At 39.7% G+C, this 23,427-nt stretch overlaps 1 protein-coding gene and 1 long non-coding RNA gene across 3 annotated transcripts in view; one reads left to right on the forward strand and one right to left on the reverse strand.

Annotated features, from left to right (window-relative positions):
• TRPM1 (transient receptor potential cation channel subfamily M member 1) overlaps positions 1-23,427 on the forward strand; it is a 131,096-nt gene that overhangs the window by 49,436 nt on the left and 58,233 nt on the right. The window contains exons 2-7 of the mRNA XM_019533432.1: positions 12,115-12,194; positions 13,129-13,324; positions 14,788-15,001; positions 17,469-17,593; positions 18,967-19,138; positions 22,837-23,011. Of these exons, the coding sequence (XP_019388977.1) occupies positions 12,115-12,194; positions 13,129-13,324; positions 14,788-15,001; positions 17,469-17,593; positions 18,967-19,138; positions 22,837-23,011 (962 nt within the window). The remainder of the gene's footprint in view (positions 1-12,114; positions 12,195-13,128; positions 13,325-14,787; positions 15,002-17,468; positions 17,594-18,966; positions 19,139-22,836; positions 23,012-23,427) is intronic.
• LOC109308949 overlaps positions 1-23,427 on the reverse strand; it is an 86,401-nt gene that overhangs the window by 21,155 nt on the left and 41,819 nt on the right. The window lies entirely within an intron of this gene.

Genomic DNA, 23,427 nt, shown 5'->3' on the forward strand with positions numbered 1-23,427 from the left:
ATAGAGACAGCTGCCTCTCTCTTGTATAGAGCAAGGTGATCCATCCACTTTCCCTATTCCTAAATCTTGTGCGGCACATGGGCTTTTGTTATTAGCATCAAGTCAAAGCCCCAAACATTCTGCTTCCTTGATACAGAGATGTAGCCACCCAGGTCTGTTCTGAAACTTTGCATGTTGCCGTGCAAAATTTGCTATTTCCAAGGAAAGGTAAATAGAACTATGTTGATTATGCCACTGTGAATTTGGGCTTGAAGTCTTGACTACAAATTTTATGAAAAGGGTTTCCCTAAGAAGGCAGTAAGGATTAATAACCTCCTGCATATCAAGTTTGAAAAACCTCTGATAATTACTTGGTAGCTGTCTGCAGTTAAAAATATTGTGTTATTTAGAGAGATGCAGCTACAAATCAGACTGTATTTTACCATGTTTAATAGTAGTTTTTTTCATTGATTTATAAGCCATTAGCATTATCCTTTGTTGAAGTTAAGACCTATTTTTTCTGTCTTCAGAAAATATCCATCTCATTATATGCCATAAAAAAGTATTAACAAAGCAAGGAAAGCCTTGCCCTGATTACATTGGGCCTACTCGTTTCTAACTCAGGCTTAACAGATGTGTAAAAACTTTGCCAGAATAAGGACTATATACAAGAATGAGCCAATTTTTTTTAAATTGCATTTATTTAAGCAGCCTTTAAACATTTTTTTTTTCTGATGAATTCACTCAATCCAGTGATTTCAGTTCTGGGTATTGAGGTTTCAAGAAAACTGTCAACCTTGTTTTGGCCATTTTCAGAAAAAAAATACTATGGTAAAATATTATAAATTATATATATTTAGTATCTCCCAGTCAACTACAGTGCCTCTCTTGTGAAGACTAAAAACAAAAGTGAGGACATCTGTGCAATCACTGCAGCCAAAGAGGTAAACTATACTGAGATTCTTCCCTATTTCAGAATGACAAAGACTTCAGGGTGCAAAATGTAACCAGTTCTGCCATGACATATAATATTAAAGCTCATGTACCACCAAGTGCCTGAAAGAAATTGCTTTAACGGGTATAAAATCAGCCACAACAAGTAGCAATTTTCTACAGCCAGAACGGTTTAGCAGACTTTTGCCTGCAGAGTCTTGCTTTCATGAAAACTGTACATGTTGTAAATTAATGTTAATCTCCTAAGGGAAAAATTGGCTAAGGAATATATAATGTGTGTATTTTCAGAAAGACAGCAAGGGAATAAATGCCCGTGTAACTTTTTTTCAAAAGAAATATTAATTGTACATCCCATTCAAACACTTGAAGTTAATGTTTATTGTTCATAGGGGTCAGCTTTATGTAAAGTGTTCTAAATATTTTATAGATTTGGATTATAAAGGAATGTTACTGTGTGCAGTAATTAAAGAAAACTTTCATAATGTACAGCAAGCTAGCTGTGTAACTTATGTACTGGTGTTCTACTTTTGCTCCATTTCTAAAATGAAATTATGAATATCTGAACATATCATTACTATTCTTGTCATATTTATACTTAGCATCCATAGCAGTGTGAAGATAGCATAGGGGGAAATTATCTGTTCAGTGTACCATGCAATCCCACTCATACTAATTAGACCTGTGAATTTGGGGCTCAGTCTTGCAAATTGTTATGTATACAGGAAGATCTTATATATTTTGCCTCTGAAAATAATGAATTGTTTCATGTCTGGCTGACAATAATCAGAATATTTATGTGATGAATCAGCATCTTGGTGCTACTTTTGCTGTAGATGAGAACCATATCACGTATGTACAAATATGTGCTTTCTAAATGACTCATCAGCAGTGATATTTAGGTTATACCTGGACCTGGACCTGGAACCGCAACCCCTTTTTGGAATATTATAATTAAAAGAATTTAGGCGTTAACAAAAATTTATTCCAGATATTTCCAACAATAGCATCCAGGGCCCAATTCTGCCTCCATCACAGAGACCTTTGTCCTTCCAGTCTAAGTTTTCCCTCTGCCTACCCAAGGTCTAGTTGGACGTTCAGCAAGTAAACAACAGGCGTTAACCTACTCTTTTTCACCTCAGCTCCACAAAAGATTAAAAGCTGCAGATTGTTAATTAGGGTTATTCATATACTTTAAATATATTTCCTTAAATACTTTTCTGTTGGGACCTCATAAATATCAAGAATGTAAAGTTGGGGGCATTAAATAGGATACCTTTTCCATTTAATCCCTGCCACTCCCCCATCCCTTCCTCATCCACCACACCTCTGCTCTAAAACTGCTGTTTAGGCAACACATAGGGGGCCACATGCCCCCCCTGACAGGTCCACAGCTGATGCTGGGGGCAGTGCCTGTGGGAGCTCGCCAACTCTGCCCCACTGCCGACACCAACGACAACACCTTCAAGAGCTCAGCAGCTCCACCGCCGATGCCAACAGCAGTGTCTGCAGAAGCTTGCAAGCTCCACTGCTGATGACGGCACCTGTGGGACCTCGCCAGCTCCAGCCCTGCAGCCAATGCCAACAGCAGTGCCTGCAGGAGTCTGCCAGCTCTGCTGCTAACAGCAGCACCTGCAGAAACTCTCCAGCTCCACCACCAACGCTGACAGTGGCGCCTGTGGGAGCTTGCCAGCTCCAGCCCCACTGCCAATGCTGACTGCAGCTCCTCCAGGTGCCCCCCCAAAACTTGGGAGGCACCAGTGGCCCATGTTCGGTATAACAAATACATTCTTTTCTCAAGTCTGTCTTAGTACTGCGTTGGTGTCGTATCATGTCTAGCAGACACTGCATGTTAATGAAAGGGATGTTAAGAAAAGGTACCTATACGTGAGTGTGGAGGCTGCTCTGACGTGCTGGAATTCCAGCACGTCAGAGCAAACTCAATTAATCATGTGCCTCATGTATCAGCATCCCTGTGCTTAAAAATGGTGACAGCAGTGCTTGAACTAAAGCTTGTTGAACAAGCTTTAATTCAAGCACACCACCACCATTTTTAAGCACAGGGACTCTGATACAGGAGCCAAAGCAGTGCTTTTATTAGAACGGCTGGCTCTTGGAGCCACTCTAATTAAAGCATCGCCCCACCCACTTCCGGAGCACGTGTAAAAGTGCCCTAATGTGCTACAAAATACCTTTCTCAAAGGACTAGCTTCAGCTGATAAATTCATCTCTCCCTAATGAAGGTCTAGTGATTTTATACTAGATTATTAGTAGCTACCATGCTACTTTGACTAATATCAGGCAAGGGCCCATGCGTTTTTCCTTCCCATGAGCTCCATTTTCTGGTACCGGACCCTTTGGATAGGTTTATTATGTTTGTGGGAGGGGTGGGCATTTTGACACAAAGCACAAATATCTAGCTATCTAGCTATCGATTTTGACACAAAGCATGAATATCTATCAATTGATTGATTGATCATATGATAGATATTCGTGCTTTGTGTCCAAATTTTTATAAAATATATAATAGACATAATTATTGGGATTACTGTTGTCACCCAAACATGAACCAAGAATATTTCTCGAAGGCAAAATATGGTACTGGCCTTTTTGGACACGTTTATGAGGTTTAGTAAAAGACAGGGGATTTTACTAAAGTTCCTATCATATGAACCTATTTATTTTTGGTTCTAACTCTGTAAAACTTTAAAAAAATTAGTTAAAGTTTTCTTTAGGCTGAATATTTTTCTGGAAAGGTACTGCCAAAAGAATTCTCAGAAATTCTTGAATAAGTCTAAGGGGAAAAAAAATATGTTATTTCACCTATTTTATAATTCTCAGATGACCTTTTCTTTGAAAAGTTCTGGCACACCCATGCTTTAGAGGGGGCTTGAAATTTGATGGGCTGGGGCAAGGAGGGGTGTTGAGAAAATGACTGACTAACTTCTGAATTCATGTATAATCTATGCCATTTGATTAATTTCTAACCATGATTGGAGATGTAATTTTATCTGTTGACCCTCCATCACTACCAGTTCTGTCACTCTGGTCTTTGTCCTTACTGTAAAATAACAAATTCTCTGACAAAGTTGCTAGAAAATGAAGGCCTCAGGCTTAACCATATGAAATGGTCAGAATAAGAGTTGTTTTTAACAGACATCTCCTTTTTTCATTACTTTCTAATTACAGGCACCTGAAAGTTGTAATTAAAGCCTTCATAACTATATATTGATTACCAAGGTGTCTAGTTTTCCCACTGTCCTAATAGATGTTCCTGCATATATTACATCCTGCTAAACAACTGAGCTAGTATCAATCATAACAATTACTATTTTAGACATAACTGTTACAAACAAAGTAATTATAGCTGGTTTCTTGGCTCAGATTATGAACCTGTTTTGTTCTGTTTTTCTACAGCACATTATTAAAGCTAGTGGATGACTAAAGCTCCAGTGGACTATAATAATGCAAATAATAAAAAGTAGTAACCTGGGTTTTGCAGCTCAGAGTGGACTCTGCTCAATAAGAAATAGGTCTCCAGCTCCTTCTGTAACCTGTACACTTTTAGTATTTTTCTCCCCTAAAGCTTAATTATGTACAGTAGTTTTTTTCAAAGGTGGCTAGACCCATTTCATAACTCTTTTGTTCCTATACTTGGACCTGACTTGCAGTTTTGAAGGGATTGTCCACCTGGGATTTTTGTTCTGTCCCTGTTTTTGAACAGTTCATACTCCTCAACCAGTAACATCTAGTGAAACCACATCAGATAGCATGAGTAGTAGAGCTACACCTTGTTCTTCTTGTTGAAACCAGGTCCAGAGTAGACTGTGTAGAGCCCTATACAAAATGATTATGTTGGAGGTCACTGACAGACTTCTGTGGCTGATTTGAGGCTTTGGGATGAAGTGTTTTTCAGCTGGCCAGGTTGGAAATCTCTCTCAGGATTGCTTGAGAATGTTTTAGCTGTAAAAGAGATCAAGGTTCTTATGCCTGGGAAAAAGGAAATGAGATGATATCCATAGCTGGTGAGTATGTTGCACTAGAAAAGTGGGTCATCTTGCCAATCTTAGGTGCAACAGGCCAGTAACTGGGGTAAACAATAGGTATGTATGGAAAGGAGAGTGTCAGAATGGAGTTTTCATGAACATGTGCCCTGCAGGCCCTATTACTGGAAAGATGGGATATGTATGACTGGCCCGTTGAAGGGGAGAAAAGCAGGGACATCACATTTTTGACAGGGCTCTAGCACTTGCTGTCATTCTGTAACAAGTTGTGGATTACTCTGCCATTCTACAGTTCTGCGATGACTTTATGATGAAAAGATGGCAGTGAAAGAGAGGGAAAGAGGAAGGCAATCTTTATTCAAATTAGTCTAATCTGTGCATTTGGAATAAACACCAGGGAGGAAGATGGCTCCTATGTGCAGCTTGAAGGATTATTCGAACTCAGTTTTAGATATTCATTACTTAATCCAAGGGAATCTGAACTCTGTGTAGAGGTGATAACTTTTATTAGACCAACTAGATATTTGTACAAAAAACGCTTTATTTGCAAGCTGTTGGGCACACACACCCTTCTTCAGGTATAGGAGAATGCAAAGATTGTAAAATTTCTCCTTGGTGAAAATGAAAATTCATGTCACTTAATCCAGTAATTCAAGACAAAAGTCTATGGGTGATATCCTGGCTCTGCTGAATTCAGGCCACTGACTTCAATAAGCCCAGGATTTAGAATAATGGAAACAGAAAATGAGGGTTGGAAGGGACCTCAGGAGGTCATTTTGTCCAATCCCCTGCTCAAAGCAAGACTATCCCCAACTAGATCATTCCAGCCAGGATTTTGTCAAGCTGGGTCTTAAAAACCTCCAACCATAAAGCTTTACTTTCCTACACTAAAAGTTCTACGCTTTGGCATAATTTTCATAAGCGACTAATAATTCTAGATGTCCCACTGGAGATGCTAAAAAAAAAAATGGCCTGCTTTTTTCCTTAAAATCAGCCTGTTGAGGTCTGATAAACTGGACACCCAGAACCACTAATCACATCTGAAAAACTGCTTTATTCTTTGAAAGAATATATATTAACTTATGTGTTGGAAACTGTGAAGAACCCAAGAGTACTTACTGGGAGCAGGTCCCTAGGCAGGGGAATTTGCCCAGCTGGAACGGTGTGACTAAGCTGCAATGGTATCTCCCAATCCACCATGGCCCCGCTTTATCACCTCACCGGGTGAGAGGGTGAGACGAATTGGCCTAATTAAGCAGCCGGGGCTATTTCTGGCACAGGAAAGATGGGATGAGGGAGAGGGTAGAAGGCGAGGACAGCGTAGGTAGATAGCAGGAATACCCATCTGCTGCCCGAAACAGAAGTCCCCAGGAATGGGGAAAGAGACCTGCTGGGTCTGGTGAGCTCGAAGGAGCTCATACCTAGAAAAAAAGAGAGGACAGAGACAGTTTCCGTGTTACTTGGCCACCATAGGCTCAAGCCAGAAGTGAGTGGGGGGGTGCTAGAGCATGGCTCTCTGGCACACAGCTAGCATGGGCTTTGTGTTAGCTGCTTCTTCCTGCTGCCCCTGAGGTCTCTGGGATTTGCAGTCCAGACTCACAGTACCAGGACTCCGCAGGGTTGCTCACCACTTCTTCCTGCTTCCAGGTGCCTCTGGATGCTCCTGCACCCCACCTCCCCTTGCCAAATCCTGTACCTGTCCCTGGGTCAACTAGACTTTTCCACAACTCCCAGAGATCCAGGATAGCTTTTGCCCAGTTTATTTACTTCCCAGGTATCTTATTTTCCTCTCAGGTAATGGTAGTTATGTTGCTGTATATAGAAAGTCTCTGAACTTGTATAGAAGTATAAATACACATTTGCAGATATGTGCCAGGGATGTGAACATTGTTACCATGTTCCAGGAAACTGACGTTTCTTTTTTCTCTTTGCTTTCCATTTGTTCAAATCTTACTTAAATGGTTCCCTGTAGCTCTTGAAATATTTTAATTTTTGTACTATGCGGTTTAAATTTAACTTAATATGTAGCATGTTTTATTAAGTATGTTGTAGGGTGCAAGTATGTTATGGGGTGCAAGTAGCACTCCTAGAAAAGCATTAACAATTTTTATTCCATTTCTTAAAAAAAATGTTAGAATAAATTGTATGATAATGACCCACTAAGCCATGATTGAGAATCCCTGCTCTATCACTTGCCTTCTGCAGTATTCTGCCCTTAATCTTTCCTGTCGATAGATCCCAAATCAGCAAAGTACACTCAAATTTAACCATATATGAGATTGCATTTAGGATGTGGTCCATTGAAGCTAGGAGAGACTGCCCAAAGAACTCTCACAATTACTATAAGGACCACTCAGCTATAGCTGGTCACTAAATGGTCACTGCTCCATTTAATTATACAACACCAGAAAATTTACATAATAGAGTGGAGGCTGAAGGAGTGCTCTGTTAAATTTCCAGATTGTTTATTCCTACATCACGTTCTCTGAAGCTTCAGAAAATGCATACAGATTCTAGTATTGCAAGGAAAGCTCAGGCTTTGTAAGGAATAAATACCAAGATGTACCACTATTTAATCAGACCTTCCAAAACGCTCAAGAGAAATCCAGTGTCTCATTTGGCAGGTGAAGTGTGATTTTCCTTCTCAGCCCGTTTTATCAAACATGAAAACACTAGTTTACAAATTCAATAGCACTGTGCATTGCCTAGTCCTGTAGCTGCTTCTGCCTAAATGTGAGGAGCATAGTGTGCTTTATGGGTCACTAGTACACAGCAAAAACAGTTGATCTTTCTTGCATTACTTATTGATCAAATGTACTAAACTAGCAATCAGATCTTAATCTTGTTTCCTTCATGTTTTATATCCTGTATCACAGTTTTTACATCCCACCTATGTTTTCTCACTGCAGGATACAGGTACCTGCTCTTGATGATAATTGTCTGCACTCAGAATCCGCCCCATGTCAGGAGAATAAAACCCAATATTATTCAGGGTTGGCAATAGTTTTGAGACTGGAAACCAAGAATTTGAAAGGGTTTTATTTTGTTTTGCTTTGCCTTTATTTAAGAGACCTTCATCGCTTTCATTAAGAAGAATAAATCTGCCACAAAGCATTTTGAAGTGCAACTTCCCAAGATTAGGTTCTGATTAGCACATTCTAGTTTTATAATAAGACGGATTTTTGAACGCCTTTAGTTTTAACAAGTTTGCGTCTTGCTCTTTTATGTTTCTTAGAGTTCAGTGGAAACCAGCAGAGTGTTTGTTAGTGGCATGATCATGCTGGCATTACCTATTTGTCTGTCAACATAATGCTCCCACTGGCTGTTGGCCTGAAATCTGTAGTTAATCTGTCACAATCCTTTCAAAATTCTTCCGTTCAAAGGCTGTTAAAAAGTACTTCATTTTTTCCAAACTCAGTGGGACTTTATATATGCTTATATTTTTTCCCGAGAAACCAAATACGTTCTTCTCTAGTGTGATCTAGCTGCTTTTCAGAGGTATATAGAATCCATATCTCATAAATGGGTAATGTGCCTATTTTCTGATAGTGGATGTGTCTGCTGAAGTATTTGCACTGGATTATTATCAAGCTTTGAGTAAGAAGATTAAACAGACAAGAGCAGAGAAACTTCAAAGGCTGGCCAAACATGCTTTGTGAGTTCTTATTCCACTGATCTGTAATGCCTGCTTTTGCCTTCCTATCATGAGCAATGAAAAATAAACCGGTAGTGCATAAACTATTGTTTGATTGTAGTGGCTGAGCCCTAAATGCATTTGAGACGTGGGTGTACAATGCTTTTTTTTTCAATATAGCAGCAGAGAATGGACTTCACTGTTATAGGGTTTTCTAATAAATATTTGTCTGAATTCAGATATACCATAGAGCTCTTTTTAGATACTACTTGCAAAAGCTTTCTTATCAGACACAAATGAGGGAGAAAGTGTGTCAGACTTAAGATAGGTTTTGTTTGCTTGTTTGTTTGTTGTAATTTTCCAAATTGTCCTAACTCTAATGTTTCTGCATGAAGAAAATCAGGTAGCAATAGAAAGTTGGTTCTTTCACAGAGTACAGGGTAAAATAATCTATGATGACATTATATACAGTCAATCTGCTTTCCCATGTTACATTCTCAGTGTCAACTATCAGATTTTGAGATGCTAAGTATGTTTTTCAAATCTGCGGGGTTTATGAAGGAGATCTGTCTATCCAGATCCTTCTTTCTGCAAAGTCTGAGTCCTTGAGGAGGGAAGTTATTTAAAAAATATAACATTTGCATACACAAAATATTCAATGCATTTAAAATGCTAAAAAGAGTGGATTATTAACAAAAGCCCTATGATGTTATTCTTTCAGAGCCATGATACTTATACAGTATACCTGAGTAACCCAAATGGGAGTTTGGTATAGACAAGTTCAGTATGTATGTACCCATGTAACAGACAACATGGGAATAAGCTGCAGAACAGCATTAAGCCTGGGCATTTTGTGTATGTGCACACAAGTTTAACGAAAATCTCTTTTTATTGCATATCACAAAGCAGTAGTGTCCATGCACACTGACAGCAGACAAACCCAATACTGACTTGGAAGACCAAATGTGTTGGCTGTAATCATTAAGGCCTGACAGCACTACTGAGCCTCACCCAACCATGCAGAAGGCAGTGCAGGGATGTGCCTTATAGACGATGTCACACTTCATTCAGTCTCTTGAGTCAGTGCTTCTAGCAGAGGGTTTATTCAAAAAGATTGATTCTTTCATAGGGAAGGTGGCAGCAATATGTTACAATCCTAGTTCAGGAAGAAAACAGGAAATGCGGAATACAGTGTCAAATGTGACAGATGGTTTTATGTCAGTTGATTTCAAAACTACCACTGAAATGACGACTACTGAAAAGAGTAGGAGGACTTCAAAGTGGCTGCAATAATTTAAAAAAATGAAATGTCTGTCAGGAAAAATTTTTTTACAGGAGGGAGAAATCTTAAGCCTAAGCCTTAAAAACTCAATGAGACTTGATTACGCAGAATGCTATCATCAATAGAAGCACCCTTTAGGCATCTTATTTGATATCTGTACAAATCAAGCAACTGTGCAAGTCATATATCATTGCAAAATATGATATTCTGACCTGCACAATAGACATGCTTTCCAAATTATAGAGGCTGAAGCAGCTACATTTCATCAGATAACAGTGTCAGGCCATATTAGTCCTGTTACTCAGAAAATCCAAGAGCAAAATGAAAGTAAAACTCAGGATGAGTGATTTAAGCAGCAATTCAACCAATGCAGCAAAACTTTCAACACTGCTGATGACACTGTTGCAAAAGATTTCTGTCTGTGCTAGGACATACAAAAGGAGAACAGTAATTTGAAATATTTCAGAAAATGAAGATATCAGTGTTCTTTGTGAGAATCATATTGCAGCTTACATAGACGGTGTCAAGCAATGTCTGTTAAGAAATGAGGTCATGTAGTACTGCTCTTGAGAACTGCATCTTATGCCTGTTGGCAGCACTGTTTAACACATAATGTAGATCCTTATGCTGTGGAAATATCTGAAAATCCTGTCTCACATTGTTCATGAAGCAGATAAAGTAGTGACCTATATCAGGTGTGGACTAATAAATGATTTTACCTTTCTCTGTGACAACCTGAGCCAATGTGATTTTTGCTTGGGAAATTGACCATAGGATTGAAATAGAGTTTTTGTGAATGACTGATCAGCTATCATTCCTTGCTGGTGCTTTCAATAATTACTCTTCCATAGTATGCTTAGCTTACTGGATATTTAAATTGTGAGTCATCCCTACCCCCCGCCAGGGAGACTATAACAATTCTTTTTATGCTGTAAATGCATTTACTTGCATGTTTGCCAGTAGGGAGAGTTAAGGTAGTTTTCTTTTATTTTGGACTTCGTGGAGCAAAATAAAGAGCTGGACAGGAGCTCATAAGTCAGTATATAAGAAAAATTCAGACCCAGCTGAGCCTCAAAACAGGGAATATAGGGGAATAAGCAAACTTTTCATTCATTGTTGCAGACTGCTGTATTGACCAAGCCATTACACTCATCCAACCTTTATAAGTCATATTGATGGATCATTTATCAGACAGAAACCTGCAATTTTTTGTTAGTTTGTTTTTCTAGCCATAAATTCAGCAGGGTTTTCGTCTTCATTAGATAGCCCCCGGTTTTGGTTGAGGAAGTCTTGAAAGTTCCTGCGCCATTTTCATCCTCATAGCTCTACAAATGACATTTCACTTTGGTAGGGAAAATTAAAACCAAGTTTAAATGTCCATTACTTGAAAAACAATTTAAGACTATGTTTTGCAGCCTCATAATAATCAGTGTTGATCAGCAAGGCAGCCTTATTCATATAATTGAAATGGAAGGATGTTTAATATCTGGTATCTCTCAGCATTTCAACACATCACAATTAGTTGCTGGGTTTTGTATTGTACTAGTAGCATGATTTTGCTGCTGAGTGAGGATCAGGATACAGAGGAAGAGCTTACCAGCTCAGAAAGTTTGGAAATCCTTGGCTTGTGGCCACTTCTGAACTGCACACAATTCAGGATCATTAAATCTAATTGCCATGCTAATGCCACAGATTTTTAATTGCATTGCACAGACCTGTAGCTTTGTTCTAGTTCACTTATAATTCAGGCTTGAAAAAGATTATGAGCCTTGGCATCAAGAATTGTATTTGCAGTAGAAATGGTCCCACAGATCCCATTTGTCCTCAAGGTTAGTTCTGTTTCTCCTATTCCACCAATATGCCTTGGTTTGTGAATGTGATACCTCCCAATTTAAGGAGCCTGTCTCCAAGAATACCAACTTGATGGTTTAATGTGTTAATAAAAGCTGCCTCACAATATGGGTGTAGACTGGTCTGTCAAGGGAAAAAGAGAGGAAAAGAATTTATTTATATATGCATGTATTCAATTATTCATGTTTATGAAACTTACATATATAAATATATACATTTATGTGTATGATTTTTTTCAACAAAGTAACTTTTTCAGAAAAATACACAAAAAGGCATTATTTGAGCTCCTTACTATTTTGTTTCTTTAAGTCACACAATATTCTGCTTTTCTACAATTCTTTTTTTTTTTACTATGTTGTACGTGTAGCTCAGCAAATACATAAGAATATGGTTTCTCTCTTTTTTTTTTTCAGGGTCAAAAGGCTTGGATAGAGAAGACCTTTTTAAAAAGAGAATGCATCTATATAATTGCCAACAACAAAGATACTAGCAGGTAGCATTTGAAACCTTTTCAATTTATTTGAATAGAAGATGGTTACCATGGGGGTCAGTGGAATTGGTCAGGATTTACACGGGTGTAGGTTAGGGTTACTTTTACTCATTGCCTAGAGGGAGAAGGTGATAGAGGAGCAGAAGTAAAAAAGATGTGTGTTCACGCTATGCAGTCTGAAGCAGATACAAAGGAGCACAGAGAAGGCCAACACTGGAAGACAGGAGTGAGTAGTAGGGGAAAGCAGGTAGGGATGAGTCCAGAGAAGCAAAGTGCGGCAAGTTTGCAGAGATTTTGAAAAACAAAAATCCCAGAATGAGCTCTGAGATAGATGAGGCAATGGAGAATGATACAGTCCTGATTCATGAACCAAAACATACCTGATCTCAGCATTCTGGATGTTATATTATACTCCTGTATGGTGCCATAGTACAGTACTATAATTCTAGATGTAATGTAGCATTACTGCCATTATGTTATCAGTTGGCAAACTGTGGTCCGTTCACTGGTGGAAGAGAGTTCAAGATGCCTTTTCTAATACCCCTCTGTTCTCTGTCTACAAGATGGGCCACAGGGGAACAAAAGCAGGCCCCTCACAGCTACTACTTTACCCTAACCTGGGAAACATACCTACATGGTTCCTTCCTCCCAGAGAAGTGAAGTGAGTCACTTGGTCCTTAAGCATTAAGAAACACCTGTGGCCTGGTACACCTGAAAAAAGGGGCTTGTTACATTTGTCTTGATACAGTTCATACAAGATGCTTCTGTGGCTCCCCTGACATTGTATGTGTGATATACAAAATAGGTAGATACGCAAGTCAAAGGTTGTGTGTATAATCTAAAATCTAATTCTTCATGTCTATGGAAGCTTAATTTATCTTTTTAAACAGATATTGGAGATCCTGTATTCATTATTGCTCCAAATTCTAACTTTCAGGTGCTGCTGTGGCCAGCTCATTAGTCAACATATTCCACCCCCTCCAAGTATAACGGCTAACAAAAATGGAGAGGAAACAAAGCAGTTGGAAACGTATCCAGAAAAATGGTCTGTCAGTAAGCACACCCAAACATGCCCAACAGATGCCTATGGAAATCTTGAATTCCAGGGAGGTGGGCATTCAAATAAGGCCATGGTAAGGAGCAGAGGATATGCTGTAGTGACATATTCATCTGTGGTCAGGATCTTAGCTCACTAAGGGCCAGCTCCTTTGAAGTCAAAGAGAGTCTTTCTCTGTACCTCAGAGAGCTTTGGACCAGACTTCTGATCTTAAATATTTAGGCACAGTATTATGCTAAACTGAAAAACATCTTATCATAATGCTTAGATCCTCACCTGTTTAAAAGTGTCATAGTTCACTGAAGTTGATGAAGCTTATGTCATTTACAGTATTTTAGTCACTTATGCACTCACTGCTGGCATGAAATGTGTTTATTTGTGGCCCAAGCATCCAAGTCAATGTAGGTGTAAATGCAGCAGATTTATTTTACCAGATGTATAAAAGTGTTTAAGTGAATGTAAGAGAGGCAAACTTGAAAAGCTGAAGATTGGAGTCCTGCATTCCTTAACGATGCAGGCACAGCATAAACACCAGGGCTAGGGACAGAAATTACACGTAAACCAGTATAAGTGCTCAGAAACCAGTTCAAATCTGTAACACAACGGAAGTTCATTGCACATAAACCACTTTCAAAATGGCTAAAACTGGTTTAAGATAAATCTAGATGGATGTAGTATCAGACTTAACTTATTTAGGTTAAGTCTATTTATTGAACTTCTGTCCCAGATCCCCTCTAAATTCAAGCTAACTCACAGTATCCCAGCATCCCAGAATGCGTTGCGCCTTCCCTGCAAGCCCTCCCTCCAGAGTGGACAGGCTAGCCTTGGCCCAAGCGGTCTGCTTCAGCTGAGCAAGGAGGTGTGCTCTAGTGCCCCTGGCTTCTGGCCCGGGTCACTGTGGGCAAGTGGCTGCATTTCTGGAATCAAAAATGAATGTCTGTTCATTTGCTTATCAGTTCAATCTATGCAGCTTAGATTAACCTGAAAAGATTGAATTGATGGAGCCTCAGGCTTTTTGACTGACTGTACTTAGCCCAGCAGTCCAAGCTGTCTGTCCACACACGCCTCTGCTCACTTCTGCTCCACTCCTAGCATCTGTCCCTGTACCTGTTTGTTCCATGGCCCAGGAGAAAATATACATGAGTCGCCAGCCAGGTATGTAGGTTGCTACTTCTTTTTGATAGTCAATCCAAGATTCTAGGAATCAAAGAAAACACCTGTTCCCTTTCATAGTGCTAATTTTCCACAATTCAAATTCCATATGAGAATTTTGTCCCACTTTTTCCCTCCCCAAAATGTTTTAAAGATTTGTTCACATAATCAGTCACAGCTACTCAGGAGTGGAGGAGAGGGCCTCAGACTGTCTAATTCTTTTTGTAAGCAATATAGAAACTTTCACGTTTGCTGTTTAAAAAAGATTAGAACTTTTTCTTATTGACATTAGATTTGTGTAACATAGGCATAGGCGTATGATGGTCTGTCAATGGCAGATATAACAAAAGAAATAGAATGACAAAGACTGCTCAAATTATTTTGCAGTATATCCGTCTGTCATATGACACCAAGCCAGATTCGCTGCTTCATCTCATGGTGAAAGACTGGCAACTGGAACTCCCCAAACTTTTAATCTCTGTCCATGGGGGCCTTCAAAACTTTGAATTACAACCTAAATTGAAGCAAGTATTTGGGAAAGGCCTGATCAAGGCTGCCATGACAACAGGGGCCTGGATTTTCACTGGAGGAGTTAGTACTGGTAAGAACTGACCACCCTCTAAATTTGACTTATCAACTGAATGTTTTCAACTCCCATTGTTTCTCATTAGTAACCCATGCATGAATGATGCATAGGCTACAGTCCCATGGACCACTGGGTTTTTTTACATGTAAGCACTGCAGCACCAGGTGCTTTGAAAAGTGCCCAGCACTGCAAAGGATGCAGCTGTATAAGTGGCATGTCAGCATGAAAAAATAGTTCTTTAACTAAAGCACCTCAGAGGTGCTTTAATTCCAAAGAGTACCACTGCAATTTTCTGTGCACTGATGTGCATTTCCCTTCTTATACAACTGCATGCAGCACAGTGTAGTGTGTCAGCTCATGTGTGGAGCAGACTCAGTTAATCAAGTCTGCTCTGAAACAGTGGATCTCCAGCATGTTGCAGGACAAAAGGTACATGTATAAATGCCCATTATGATCATCCAGCCCAACCTCCTTGTAACAGAGACAACAAGACTTCTATGAATTAACTCCTCTTTTCATTACAGTGCATCTTGGCAGATTATCCAGTATTCATTTTATTTATGTAGAGTCCACCAAAAACATAGAAAAATTGCTCCACAGGTTAATCTCTGCCTACCCTTCTACACTCCCGTCCCCTCCCTATCAAAAAATTACATCTTAGTTCTTGTCTGAATGTGTCTGACTTCGACTCGCAGGCATAGGGATCTTGTTATAACTGGTCACGTCTACACAAGACACTGGCTGCCCAGTAGCCCATGACTACTGCACTGTAGCATTGCATGGTTGCTCAGTAGCCCATGACTACTGAACTGTAGCGTTGCATGGTAGGAAGCGTGACACGACACTACTCCAGAGTAGTCACAAGCTACTGTGCAATCAGCATCACGAAAAATGTTCCTCGGTGTAACTGTGCAGTAACTTTGGTTACTGTTCAGTCATTTAGCACTGTTTTATCCAGGTACTAAATGATTGAGCAGTAATGACTGCGCAGTCACCGTCTCATGTAGATGCAGCCTTTGTCTTCTAAATAATGAAGAGTCCTCTGCTCTCAGATTTCTGTTCCCTGTGCAGGTGCTTACAGACTTCTTGTTAAGCTTAACAAAAACGTGGATCCACTTTGAATCCTCCGTTGTAAAGCATGTTTTCCAAGTCTTTGATCATCCTCATGGCTCTGCTCTGGACCCCTCCAGTTTTTTCAGTTTCCTTTAATTGTGAACACCAGAACTGGATGTTGTATTCCAGGAACAGTGCTAAATACAGTGGGACTCTAACCCCTCCACTTCCTCTCAGGGGTCCCTGATGTACATGTCCAAGGATCACATTAACTTTGTTTGGGCACAGCATTTCATTGAAAGTTCATGTTCAGCTGGTTATTCATCATGATCCCAAGTCTTTTTAAAAGTTGTTGCCTCCTAGATAAGCATGGCCTATATTCTTTGTCCCAAGGTGCATGGCTTTACATTTAGCTGCACTAAAACACATTGTTTGCATCCTCTCAGCTTACCAAGTGACCAGAAGGCTCTGTAAACTTTGTTTGATTTGAAAAAAAATTATCAGTGATGATTTTATGTTTTTGTCTAGGTCACTAATAAAAATAGGGTTTCATAGTGCAGGGCAAGGAACAGTCCCCATAGGACCCCAGCTAGGAAAACACCTTGATTATTCCCTATTTGCAGTTACATTTTGAGACTTGTAAGTCAGCAAGTTTTTAATCCATTTAACATGTGTCCGGTTGATTTTGAAGGAAATGGAAACAAATTGGGTGTCATTTTCAACCATAATATTTTAAGAACCTAGTTTCTTTAACTGCAATGTATCTTTATAGCTGGTTATTTTGTATGCAAAGACACCCATCCTAGATTATTATGACTGCAGGCAGACCTCTGGAACTGCGTGAAGCCTCTCTGCCATGTGTTTGTAAGCGTTTTCTCACAGCACCCCCATAACACAGAGATACTGATTGCTCTTAACGAGACCTATTTTATGTAAAGAAATGTTTACTTCTTTTTTACTGTTAGTCTTCTGCCTTGAAAGGACTTTAAAAATTACGTATGTGCTTAAATTGGCACACTGTGAATAAAATAACTGAGTTCAGTAGTTAAGTCTTTGCAAGACTTGGACCTAAGTGACACCACTGTAGTTTCATTGCAAGGGTTTGCTCCCACACATTACAAAATAAGATCAGGGCCTAAAAAGGCACTTGGGATACAGATGGCTTCTCTTTCAAGACTCTACTATTGCAAAATGTCTTATAGAGGATATCTGTGCTACAGATTTCAGTATAGGATAGCAATACCAGAAACAGCTTTATACAAGCTACTTGCTGTATTTGGGAGTGCTGGCTGCAGTCCAGCCACAGCAGTACAGGGCTTAGTGAGGGCTAATTTACTCAGCCAAGAGGCAGGTATCAAACTATTTGCCAGCATTTTCCTTTTAAGCCTTAAAAGGGTCAAGAATTAATTTAACTGCATTGTGCCTATAGGTGTAATTCGCCACGTTGGAGATGCCTTGAAGGATCATTCTTCCAAGTCCAGAGGACGCATATGTGCCATAGGAATTGCGCCATGGGGCATTGTAGAAAACAAGGAGGATCTGATTGGGAAAGATGTAAGTTTCTTCTCTAATAAAACTCCTCTGTAGTCAGATATTATTCTTGTCGACCATAGAATAAAGGATATAGTTTATCTGTTTTCAGTTTGTGCGTGTTTGTGTTTTCACTGTGTCCAAAATGCATCAAGAGATAATGTTAATGTGTGTTCTGGAATTGATTCCTTTCAGTCATGTTAGTTGGACTCAAAATGTTTTGCTGAAGAAAGAAGTTAGGCAATACTAACTGGGTGGGGACACTGTCTCATTTCTAGAGGGTAAAGAAAGGACCCTATAGGTGTTAACCTTAATCCCAGGAAGGAGAAAATAGGAAACACTGACATAAGAATTAATGGATGATAGTTAAAACAGGGGCTATATGAATTCATGGTGATAGATCTATTCATGGCTATTGAACAGAACAGTTGAAGATGTTTCCTCTGACATCTCTAAACCAATAATGATGGATGCCAGGAGGAGTATGGAATAGGGGATAGATCACTCCAGTTTGATGCTATCCCTCTGTAGCATACATCCATGCCACAGTCAGAGGCAATTTACTGGGCTTGATGGAGCACTTGTCTGACTCATTATAGCACCTACTTTCATATGATTTAAATCTTGAAACCCATAATATTGCACATGACTGTCTAATATCTCAGGGGCTTACTGTTCATGACACACAGGACAATTCATGCAACCTGAGAAGTAGGCATTGTTTTCAGTGCAGCTAATGAAGTAATGATTGCTTAGAGATGCTTGTATTTTTGGTTGCTGTTGAGGAGAAAGGGTTTTAGAAAAAGAGTATTATGTATTTGTCTTATTTGCTGTCTGGTCAACAAAAATAAGTACAGTGCATAAAGCTAAGCAGATCCAATTTCGTGAAAGGGGAATGGGGTGAAGGGCTTCTTTTGGTACATGGGAAAGTCTCGGGTTCTAACACCCATGTCATTAATCTTGGTTAGTAGATGATGAAGGCCCCTGTGTGTAGAGAACGTGGGTTTATTGTGATCGGGCACTTGGTTGTTGAGTGTGAATATTGTGAGCTCCAGGTGTTAAAGAAGGGGAATTCTTTTTTAATGGAGGAAGCAAATACATAATACAGTAATTATGAAGAGTAGATTAATAATTGACAAGGAACACATGAGGAAGCACAAAAATGTGACTCCCATTCTCTGGGGAATGTCTGAAAGTCACTTGGCTGTGAATAGCTAAAGAGAGAGTCTCCTTTATACCATACTGTACTCTGAAGGCCTGCACTGCTAGATTCTTTCTGTGATAATGTACAATCTGGTATTGGGAACTGTGCAAGTGAATTTGCAACACATGTATTAGTAGCAAATAAAGCCATCTCTCCCCGCCTTTCACTCATTGTATACTTATCTATTTGACAGGTGACAAGAGTTTACCAGACAATGTCAAACCCTCTCAGTAAGCTCTCTGTGCTCAACAGTTCTCACACACACTTCATCCTAGCAGACAACGGCACATTGGGCAAATATGGAGCTGAAGTTAAATTGCGACGTCAGTTGGAAAAACACATCTCCCTTCAGAAAATTAACACACGTAAGTGCTGTGGGAATTTTCAAACAATCTGTAAACACAGTATCTTGAAGGAAGTGTGATTAAAACAGTTAGTGTTAATTATAAAATAAAATAATTGAAATAATAAATGTAATATTGTGGGGTTATAATTTGATTTTTTTTGCCAGACGTTTACTGAAATGTTTAATTACACCAATGTAATTGGAACATAAAATATGCTTCCTCATTATGAATACCGAAGACCTGATTCTTAACAGGATGGAATATGCAGAAGTGTAGGGATCTAAAATGGGAAAGAGAAATTGAGAAATAATATGGAGAAAATTCAAAGACATGAGACTTTAAGGGAAGGGAGGGGGCAAAGGCAAAGGAAGATGAAGGTATTTGTCTGCTACCAGACAGTGTTCAAAGATATCATTTAATGCCCAGCAGGGACAGATATTTCATCTAATTCACATTTACTAGCATTCTGTGACTGTTGGTAGTTCCTGTTTCCAAGAATTTGTGCCATCGCTTTTTATTTGTTTTATATGTATTCTTTCTCTCAAGTTTCACTGTACATTTCATGCTCAAAATTCTCTCCTAATTAATCAATCAAGATTTGGCTATTTAATAAAGCCACTTCCAGAAGCTTTGGTTTAAGATTTTCATTTCTAAAGTGTTGTGCTCTTTAGTCCTTCCCTTTCTAAATGATTTATAAGATATATTTCTATAATTTCTCCTGAGACAGTTCTTTGCTAGTTTTTCTTCTCTATTAACTCTTTTCTACCACTCTGATTACTGAAAATCTTAAACATCTTAAAGAACTAAATAAAAGAACACAGCTAAGTTTTCATGTGATTGTGCAACAGTAATGATTTTTATTTTAAATAAAATAATGATTACATAATGGTTCAAACGGGCAAAGTGGATATTTACAACTGCATCCAGCACAAAAGAAAAAGTGGCATATTATTTAAAGATTTTCCTGCTTCCTCTCTGGCGTATCATTTGTTTGAGTCTCTCAGGTTTGTTATTAGAAGACTGAGAGCATAGAGACAAAACATTTTAAGTATCTGTCCTGTATTTGACAATTTTACAAAATCCAGAAATGGATTTCTGAGTTCTTTCAAGTAACTAGACTTGGAAAAACCCATAGATTTCATAGACATTAGGGCTGGAAAGGCCCTTGCGAGATCATCTGGTCCAGCCCCCTGCTCCATTTTAATCAGTAAATATTAATGATAATTATTTTTACCTACATTCAGAAATCAAGCCTAAAGCATCTGTGTTGTCCACTAGTAACCAAAACATTCTGGAAATAGTTACCCTATTGCTTTTCTCCTATTGATTTTTTCCTGTAGCAGACAGAATGAACTGAACAAGGTCTGAGCAGTGGTTCATGTTTTTTAGTACTGTGATCTGTGTGTATGTTTCTCTTTCAAGCATTGTACACACTTATAAAGGGGGTAATCCTACTATATTTTTGTTATCTTGGCCATCAGCAGACACTCATCTGCAGGTGTATGACACGAGAGAAGTGTAGTACTCATAAAACAAATCATCAGTTCAGGAGAAATGGAACTAAGGGCCTAAGAGGCAAGACATGTTGTGTAAATTTCTTTTATAAGCTTTGGGGGATTTGTTTGTTTTGTTTCTTGCTTAACTGGTGGTTTTGCCCCCTGAAGACCAAAGCTGTTAATCTGAAAATGTACAGAAATTAAGAGCATGTTGTGTGCAGGGCTTTGGTCCACTTACTACCACACCATAAAAATATTACCACCATAAGTGGCACTGATTGGCACCCCTGTTGAAAGTTTTGCCAGGAATGGGTAAGGATTTAATGGCCATAGAGGCTGCACCAGTCTCTGTGCTCCCTCCAGCTCGGAGACGGGACATACTGACAAAGCTATTGGCTGGCCAGTCTACAGGAAACTGGTGCTGTCCAATGCATGTCACGTCTGATCTTCAGAAAAAGGAATTAAATTGACAGGACTGAAAATGTAGGTATTTTTCATAAGTTCTCACTTAGCTTTACTAGAAAACTAGATAAGTGTAACCTTTTTATGTTAAGCTGGTCAAGAATTAAAAACTGAGTCAACTTGCATGTGATGGCATTGGCTTATTGGCTTTACATTTTCTCATGCTGTAAGTGATCATTTGACCGAGATTGCAGTGACCATGTGACCTGTGGGCTTCCCTTTGTCATCCTATGCCTGGAGATCATAGTGAGGCAGGGACAACAAAGGGATGCTCAGTTGTCATCTTGTGCATCGACCAGACATTTCAGTTTGACAAGGAAGAGAACAAGCTTACATGTCTGTCTTAGAAGAAAGCATAGGCAAATGTCATCTTACTAAAGACATGATGTATAAGTAACAAACAAGAGACAAAGTAGCAAAAAGACATTAGGTGAGAGACATCACAAAATTAACTGGGCCAACAGGGTCATAGAGTAAGCAGAGCTAATCCATTTGTAAATCTAACAAGAAACCCATCTAACTGAGGCTGCATACACATAATCAAATGACCTGGGAAAATTTTCCTGGTAGAAAAACTTACCAGGAGATGCCTGAGCAGACATTTGAATGCTGAGCCCTTGAAGAGCAGAGAGCTTGCAGTGCTGACAGGGATGGATTAGCGGGCCCTAGGCAAACCAACTTGTGGGCCCCTACTTTTTTCACTCAGTTACAATATGTAAAATAAGCACAACTGGGCCCCTTCTTTATTTAGGGCCCCAGGCATGTGCCTAGTTTTCCTATGTGTTAATCCGGCCCTGAGTGCTGATGCCCCCAGGAGACATGCATCCATACCTCAGCATGCTCAGAAGTCTTCCACAATCTGCCAAGAGACAGAACGGCACCACTACACAAGGATTTAGGCATGCCTAAATTTGATGAGCATTATCTTAATGCATATTAAGGTGATTTAGGCTTGCATCTACATGTGCGTGCGTTAAAGGACATTAATACCATGTGCGTGGACTGATGTGGGACTAAAGTTAATCCCACATCAGTCCATATACAGTGTTAATGTGCTTTAACGCATCTACGTGTGTTTTAGCTGTTTAGCTTTTGCAGGTATCAAATGTAAGTGCAAATAGCCTAAAATCACCATTTGTAAAGCACTTAATAATGCACGTTAAATTGTGCTAAAGTGCCTTAAATCAGCACATGCAGACATGCTCAAGGTAGCCCTGATTGACTGACCCAGACTTCTCAGCATCTGTGTCTCCCTGCAGCTCCATGTGGAGTCCCACAGGGAAGGGGGCATATTCTGGTCCCTGCTTGGCTGGATCAGCAGAATCCAGTGAGCAACACAGTCTTGGTGGGGAGTGCTTGGGGGGGGGGAAGGGAGCACGGGAAGCAGAAGAAAAGCATCCTGAGAGGCTGGAGGACAGTACTGTGGCTTCTCTCAGGAGAAACTGAAAATGGTATGTTGCCTGAGATTGCAAAACAGATCACCACTTGAGTGAATAGTAAGTAGAAGACCCAAAGTAAGCAAGCTTACATGAAGATGGGTTGGGAGGCATTTTGCTTCTGTTCTTTGGAGCAGTGAAGCAGCATAGGGATGTTTATCCAGTTATTGCATAGTATGGCTAACTCCATCTTTTTTCCTGAAACTGCCAAACTGTTATGGCCTACACTGAAGCCATAAACACATACAATGCATGAATTCCCCTCTCTCTAATGAACCCTGACACTGTTGGAGTTTAATAGCACGTCTGATTTGTTCTTTAGGACTGGGACAAGGTGTGCCTGTAGTTGGGCTCATAGTTGAAGGAGGTCCCAATGTGATCTCAATTGTGCTGGAATGTCTGCGAGAAGAGCCCCCTCTCCCCGTGGTGATCTGTGATGGCAGCGGACGAGCTTCTGACATTCTGTCCTTTGCGCACAAGTACTCAGAAGAAGGGGGGTAAGATTTTACAGGAGCTGCTAATGCCTCAAGGCATGGATGGGGCGATAATTGTGCTGTCTTTAATCCAGGCTTCTATACCTGTTAAAACAGGAAAGGGGCAGAATGTTCCTAAAAATGCTGCCCTGTGTTTCACTAGGCACTAGCTACCAGTTGGATTCCTGCCCAAGTGGTGGTGACTAAAAGTTGTTACCACCTGATGGGATATTTTGACCCATTGAAATGAGTTGAGTCCATCCCTTATTTTGCAAGTATCAGGCCATGTAAATATATTTCCCCTAGCAGTGTCTTCAAGTGCAATGTGCTGCTCTGCTGGCCCAGTTTCCTAAACTGGAAGCTGTGAAGTCATGCACATGCAGTGCTCTGGATGAATTAATTAGCACTGCTGAATGACCTCCCTGAAGCATTGTTTGACT

This window comes from Crocodylus porosus, unplaced genomic scaffold, assembly GCF_001723895.1.
Source record: "Crocodylus porosus isolate Cpor-Errol unplaced genomic scaffold, CroPor_comp1, whole genome shotgun sequence".
NCBI classification, from domain to species: Eukaryota; Metazoa; Chordata; order Crocodylia; family Crocodylidae; genus Crocodylus; species Crocodylus porosus.